This window comes from Xenopus laevis, chromosome 7L, assembly GCF_017654675.1.
Source record: "Xenopus laevis strain J_2021 chromosome 7L, Xenopus_laevis_v10.1, whole genome shotgun sequence".
In the NCBI taxonomy this organism is placed as follows: Eukaryota; Metazoa; Chordata; class Amphibia; order Anura; family Pipidae; genus Xenopus; species Xenopus laevis.
Window position 1 is genome coordinate 5,935,458 of NC_054383.1, and position 7,751 is coordinate 5,943,208.

Consider the following 7,751-nt stretch of genomic DNA (forward strand, 5'->3'; position numbering starts at 1 on the left):
AGTAGTTGCAGCGGCTTCTTTCTGAACCATATCTTTTTTTTCTTTTACAGGACTTCTAAGCTTTGCTCATCCTGAGAACCAGGGGGTAAGTTTTCTTATTTGATACTTTAAAACAAACTTCCAGGAAATTTTATTCTTAAATGACATTGTGAGCTTAAATTAATGTTATTCCCTTCTCCTCCCTAGAATACTCGCTTTGATTCTACGATCCAAAGGATTGATACTGCCCTGAACCACACAAGGTATGGATATAAGATCTGTCTGTTGCTTTCTTGGGGTCCATTTTGGGTGGCACATTGCATGAGGTCTTGTTGATGGTGGATATATGTTCCATTAGATTGCCTGTTATACGTTTCTTTTTCTTAGTCTAGAACTGTGAAAGTTCTACCAGTGAAACAAACAAAAGGGTTAATCAAGTGTATTTATTTGCTTTCAGGCTTGTGTGTGGAACCCCACCATCTATCGATGACTTCAACATCCAGTCACTTCTTGGTGAGGGATCATATGGAAAGGTGAGTTACTTTGCCTTTAAATACGATAGATCTTTATGAACATTACACTTGGACGGTTATTTACTTAAATCCAATTTTTTCCGATTACTTAAATAAAAAATGTCCAACCAAACTAGAATCAATCCTAATTTATTATTGAAAAAGCACAATTTCATTGGATTGGGGGAAACTTGAGAAAATTGAACAAAAACCAGAAAAGCCCAAATTTCTTATATTTTTGCCTGAAATAGTCCGATTTTTGGGATGCCGGATTTTCAGATTCAGACTTTTTGCAGCATTGGACTTTAGTAAATCCCAAAAATTTGAGTTTTGCACCAAAAACTCCAACCGGACTTTAGTAAATAACCCCCTTGCACTTGAAACACACAATCAATATATTGAATAACATCCTACTCTGACACTTTTGGCACATTATGGGGGACATCAAAAGTCTGCATAAAGTTCAGTATCCCCTAGTGGCTATAAGTTACTATGGGTTACTAGGCCCGGTGCAAACTGTCATTAAATGAGCCCCTAAAATACCAGTTTTGCAGATATGCATTACAGACACATTTGATTAATCTACATGAGCAACTCTTGTTGCTAATTCATTTAATTGTGTGTAAGATGAAACATGTATTGTGTATAAACGCTGCACTTTTTCATTTCAGGTCTATAAGGCAAACTACAGAAAAACAGGAAGGGCCGTTGCCATTAAGACTATTGAAAGCTTTTATATGGATGAACCTACGGCGTTTGCTAGGTGAGTTATTCTTAAATGAGAACCAAATCCTAAAAACGAATATGGCTAAAAATACCATATTTCATATAGTGAACTTATTGCACGAGGCTAAAGTTTGAGCTTGTCAATAGCAGCAATGATCCAGGACTTCAAACTTGTCACAGGGGGTCACCATCTTGGAAAGTGTCTGTGACACTCACATGCTCAGTGGGCTCTGATTGGCTGTTGAGAAGCTAAGCTTAGGGCTCGTCACTAATTATCCAGCAGAAAATGAGCTTCCCTGGCTGTAATATAAGCTGATGCTACAGGTTTGCTGATTATTCAATTCTGATGCTAATTGCACTGGTTTCTGTGCTGCCATGTAGTAATTATGTGTATTAATTACTAATCAGCTTTATATTGTGACATTTCTATTCTATGGGGCCGATTCACTAAGCTCGAGTGAAGGATTCGAATGAAAAAAATTCGAATTTCGAAGTATTTTTTAGGTACTTCGACCATCGAATTGGTTAAATTCGTTCGAATTCGAACGAAATCGAACGAATCGAACGAAAAATCGTTCGACTATTCGACCATTCGATAGTCGAAGTACTTCCCCTTTAAAAAAAACTTCGACCCCCTACTTCGGCAGCTAAAAGCTACCGAAGTCAATGTTAGCCTATGGGGAAGGTCCCCATAGGCTTGCTAACCTTTTTTTGATCGAAGGATTTTCCTTCGATCGTTGGATTAAAATCATTCGAATCGTTCGATTCGAACGATTTAATCGTTTGATCGAACGAAAAATCCTTCGATCGATCGAACGCAGGATTAGCGCTAAATCGTTCGACTTCGAAATTCGAAGTCGAACGATTTTAGTTCCCAGTCGAATATCGAGGGTTAATTAACCCTCGATATTCGACTCTTGATGAATCGGCCCCTATGTGTACTGTATATTGTGAGTGGGTCCCTAAGCTCAGTAAGTGACAGCAGCACAGAGCATGTGCAGTGAATCAGCAGAAAAGAAGATGGGGAGCTACTGGGGCATCTTTGGAGACACAGATCTTTACAGCTAATGGGCTATGGTTGCCTTGGGCTGGTACAGAAGCACAAAACATCATGTACAACATTTCTATCTACTTCTTTAGTTAGGCTTTAGTTTATCCTTTAAGGACTGAATTTCAGGCGTTATATATATAAAATTTATAAAATATATATAATTTGCTGCCCTGTATACATGTGATGCTTTTAAAATAGGAAAAGGCTTCACATAAATTCAAATATTGGTTATTATTTATTATTTTTGGGGATCACACCGTAATTGTCACAGCTGGGTTTATATTTGAATTGTATTTGATTCTTAATACAGCTATGGAACTATAAACCACAGACCCATTACTTTGAGTTCATAAATGATATATTGGGGGGGGGGTTACTTAATAAATGGGCCTCCCCATTACAGGCTCTGCCCCAGTCTCAGTTGTAGAACTAGTCCTGTGTATGATTCTCCTGTATTGAAACTGATGATGTTATTTCTTTGCCAGTGTTCTCCGAGAGCAACGGATCCTGCTATTGGCCAAGAAGGAAAATTGCCACTTCCTTACTAGATTATTCGCCTCTTTCTCTACGGATCATTATACCTGCCTGGCAATGGAGTTTGTAGAAGGAGGAGACTTGGTATCCCATTTGGTCAGAGACGGAATGTCACAGGAGAGAACTAGGTAAGTACCACTGGGAGTTTTAGGGAAGGTGTCAGGTTATATCCTTATGTTATTCTCATCTTGCACCTAAATAGCACCATTGCCATTGGGGTATCCATAGACAGTGTATGGGAGATTGTTTCTTTCCCACTAGAAAAGCTGGAACTTCCAGTATTTCCCTGGGAATTAGTCCCATAATAAGAGTCGAGAAGAAAGTGCTTTGATCATTCATGGCCCAAGGAAAACTGTCACCAACATTTTTATAAGAATATCTGGATCCCAAGAAGTAAAACCCAGCCCTCCATTCATTTCAGTGGGAAGAAAGAGTATGGCTGTGCTCTAGAGGAATTAATAAAGATTTCCCTACCATTAATATCCCAATCCAGGTGCTCCATAGGAAGGTGACGCAGGCAATGACCTGCTGAATATTTACGTTCAGAAATAACTGCCATTTGTTGCACTTATAAATGAATTACTAAAATATATTTGTGTTTGTTTATCTTTTAGATTTTATTCCGCCTGTATTGTACTTGGGCTGCAGTTTTTGCATGATCGGAACATCACCCATAGGTAAGTACTACTGAATGTTACACACAGCGTTGGACTGGGGGTCTGGGATCAACCAGAGCATCCCACATACCTCCCCCCCGGCCCCAGCCACAACCTAGGGTTTCCACCTTTTCTGTAAAAAAATACCGGCCTTCCTCTATCTTTATCTTTATTCCCTATTAATAACATTGGAATCAGTGACCTTATTATATATTTATCTTTATTCCCTATTAATAACATTGGGATCACTGACCTTCCTATATATTTATCTTTATTCCATATTAATAACATTGGGATCACTGACCTTCCTATATATTTATCTTTATTCCCTATTAATAACATTGGGATAATATCACTGACCTTCCTATATATTTATCTTTATTCCCTATTAATAACATTGGGATAATATCACTGACCTTCCTATATATTTATCTTTATTCCCTATTAATAACATTGGGATCACAGACCTTCCTATATATTTATCTTTATTCCCTATTAATAACATTGGGATCACAGACCTTCCTATATATTTATCTTTATTCCCTATTAATAACATTGGGATCACTGACCTTCCTATATATTTATCTTTATTCCCTATTAATAACATTGGGATCACTGTACTTCCTATATATTTATCTTTATTCCCTATTAATAACATTGGGATAATATCACTGACCTTCCTATATATTTATCTTTATTCCCTATTAATAACATTGGGATCACAGACCTTCTTATATATTTATCTTTATTCCCTATTAATAACATTGGGATCACAGACCTTCCTATATATTTATCTTTATTCCCTATTAATAACATTGGGATCACTGACCTTCCTATATATTTATCTTTATTCCCTATTAATAACATTGGGATCACTGACCTTCCTATATATTTATCTTTATTCCCTATTAATAACATTGGGATCACTGACCTTCCTATATATTTATCTTTATTCCCTATTAATAACATTGGGATCACAGACCTTCCTATATATTTATCTTTATTCCCTATTAATAACATTGGGATCACAGACCTTCCTATATATTTATCTTTATTCCCTATTAATAACATTGGGATCACTGACCTTCCTATATATTTATCTTTATTCCCTATTAATAACATTGGGATCACTGACCTTCCTATATATTTATCTTTATTCCCTATTAATAACATTGGGATCACTGACCTTCCTATATATTTATCTTTATTCCCTATTAATAACATTGGGATCACTGACCTTCCTATATATTTATCTTTATTCCCTATTAATAACATTGGGATCACTGACCTTCCTATATATTTATCTTTATTCCCTATTAATAACATTGGGATCACTGGCCTTCCTATATATTTATCTTTATTCCCTATTAATAACATTGGGCTCAACCATTATATTTACCGGCCAGGTCAGTAAAATACTGGCCAGATGGCAACCCTACCAAAACCCCCTTCCCCAGCTCCCCACCCCAGTCACAACCCCCCTCTCCCAGTCCCCTGCCCCAGTAACAACCCCCCTGCGCGTTACATCTAATCATGATGGAATAGGGGTCAGTAGAGGAGTCCAGGGAGTGGCACAAGGAGTGGGTCTGGGTTTGCAGGCCCACTGGGTTTTTTCCCTGTTGCCCCACAGGCCCAGTCTGACCCTAATTACACAGCCATGTCCCCATTTCTGCCTTATTTAGCTTCTTTCTACTTGTTTTTCTTTAGTTTTATTTTAAAATGTTCATTTGTTTTCATTGCAGGGATTTAAAACTAGAAAATGTATTGCTGGATAGAGACGGATACGCCAAAATTACTGACTTTGGAATTAGCAAAGAAGGTAAGATTTCTAGTTATAATTCCATAGCACTGAACTCTAGACAGGGGGGATTTATTCAATTCATTCAAACCAAATGGATGAGCGAATGGACACAAGAACGAGTGATGTATCTGCCTCTGACACACAAACACAACTTTCCAATCTCTCATTTTATTTCAAGATAATAAAGGAAGTGACGCTGGTACTTCTATGTATTTGTCACTTGTAAGAAATAAACACATGACTCATGGGAAAACTGATTAATGTGTCCAGTTAATAGAGTCGTTTTAAGGCGGCATGATGGGCAGAGGTAGAACTGCTACTGGAATTTGTACATTTTCCCTGTGTCTGTGTTGGTTTTTTCCCAGTCGAGTAACTAGATATTACTGGGCCCTAAAGCAAATTATTAAAGTCCCCAAAAATATCTAGAGGTTGATCTATTTTACCAATTGAAATTGTATATGAATTAGAGCCTCATGGGGCTCCTACACCTCCTGGGCCCCCTGCAGCCGCAGGGTCTGCTTCCTCTATAGTTACTCCCCTGTTTCCTCCACTTACCCCAATTTCTTCCCTCAGTTTAAATGTACCCCCCTTACATACAAGTTCATTGTAACTTAATTGAAACTAGTTAGTGAATCATGTCTGTGACTCAGGGGCAGAGACCAATGAAAATGATCATCTATGTTCACACTCTATAAATACAGGAAAATAATAATGAAATGTAGAAATGATCTAACTTGTCTCACTTTTTACTTTCTTCTTCAGGAATGAGTTTTACAGACAGAAGCCAAACCCAATGTGGAACTTTACCGTTTATGGCTCCGGAAATGTTTACACGGTATCCCTACACAAGATCAGTGGACTGGTGGGGATTGGGCGTGTGCATTTATTTAATGCGCCTCAGTGAGGTAAGTGAACTTCAATAGATTCCATGGATGGAGCCGAGTTTGCCCATAGATTTAGCCCAAGTCGTTTTTTTAAACGTCTACTTATTATTGGGGTTATGGACTTAATCCTAGAAAAACAGGCCCATATATGACAGTGCTTTGCTATTGTTGCAAGTTAATTAACCCAAGTGTTGTTTTTGTCTTGCAGTTGCCCTTTACAGGAAACGACCCTGATGAAATTATTTATAACATTGTCTACGGAGAGCCGATATATCCGCCATCTCTATCCCCGGAAATCTCAAATATAATAACACAAGTGAGTTCTAATGTGCAATGTGAGACGACCCCTTCCATTATCACTCACACCCACACTTATATTTGTCCTTACTGTTACACACACAGTTTTACATTCTTATTATCAAATCATATTATACTCTTTTCCCACGATTTCCCGGGAATTCCTGGCCAATTTACTAGGTGGAATAAAACTACCAAAAATTAGGCAATTTGGGGAATTAATCAGGGAATCAGGACTGTGGCATGGAAATGTTTGTAGAGGCATGGGACCTGTTATCCAGAATGCTCAGGACCAGGGTTTTCCAAGTTACTGTACATTGCACCTATATCCTTAAATCAACCTAACGATCGTTTAAAGATAAAATAAACCCAATAGGCTGGTTTTGCTTCCAATAAGGATAAATCATATTTTAGTTGGGATCAAGTACAAGCTGCTGTTTTATTATTACAGAGATAAAGGAAATTATTTTTAAAAATTTGGATTATTGGTATATAAAATGGCCTTTAAATAATTTGAAGCTTTCTGGATGACAGGTTTCCGGATAACAGACCCCATACTTGTACTGTTTTACTAATTATTTGATTTTAATGGAGTCTATAGTTGATGGCCTTCCTGTAATTTAAGCTTTCTGGATAACAGATGCCATACCTGTTTGTTTAGCATTTTATTCTTCCATTAAATAAAATAAATGTACAGTTACTATTTCTGAATGTCCAGCCTATAGCAAAGGTCCATAAATGATTCACCTTTTGAGGACATTGTGGTGGTCAAGTCCCCAGTTCCATAGGTTACAAAAGTCTTTGGATTGAAATGGTCTGGAACCCACTTAAAATCTTAACTTGTTGCTAAGACGATGCTGTCTGTTTCATTCATTTTAATTTGTATGTTTTTTCTTTTTTGCAGCTATTGACCAAAGCCTCATATCGTCGCCTTGGGTCTGGCATAAATGGTGCTGAGGATGTAAAGAAAAGTGATTTCTTTGAGGTAAGTTGTTTAGGCATCTTGATGAGCCTCCATGTTTGGAGCGATTGAGGAAAGTCCCTCTGTTTATGACTTTTATTTGATATTACTCACATCCTCTATACAGTTCATCTGGATTCATTTTACAAGCAGAGAATTGCTTGTAATTGCCGTTTTCTTTCTCCTCTTTTCTAGGGATTAGACTGGGAGGCTTTACAGAAAAAAGAAGTCCCGCCTCCATTTGTTCCTAAAATAAAAGTTCCAGAGACCTGCACTGAAGGATTTGCATTGGAACCACCACAAATGACATTACAGCTCTTAAATGAAACCAAAATGGCCTTAAAGGAATT

The 7,751-nt window shown here is 37.5% G+C and overlaps 1 protein-coding gene across 1 annotated transcript; it reads left to right on the forward strand.

Annotated features, from left to right (window-relative positions):
• The first annotated feature begins 232 nt into the window (after positions 1 to 232).
• Positions 233 to 5,441, forward strand: LOC121395746 (serine/threonine-protein kinase N1-like). Its single transcript, XM_041570031.1, has 5 exons — positions 233 to 512; positions 1,163 to 1,254; positions 2,754 to 2,930; positions 3,417 to 3,479; positions 5,201 to 5,441. Exons 2-5 carry the CDS (start codon positions 1,229 to 1,231, stop codon positions 5,439 to 5,441), a joined length of 507 nt encoding a protein of 168 aa, XP_041425965.1. The 5' UTR covers positions 233 to 512; positions 1,163 to 1,228.
• The last annotated feature ends 2,310 nt before the right edge of the window (positions 5,442 to 7,751 follow it).

Bases quoted from the DNA above. Each gene is read 5' to 3' on its own strand.
- LOC121395746 (XM_041570031.1), top strand. From the start codon at position 1,229: ATGGATGAACCTACGGCGTTTGCTAG. The intron at 2,931-3,416 runs GTAAGTACCACT...TTTATCTTTTAG, and splicing joins ATGTCACAGGAGAGAACTAG to ATTTTATTCCGCCTGTATTG. The intron at 3,480-5,200 runs GTAAGTACTACT...TTTTCATTGCAG, and splicing joins GATCGGAACATCACCCATAG to GGATTTAAAACTAGAAAATG.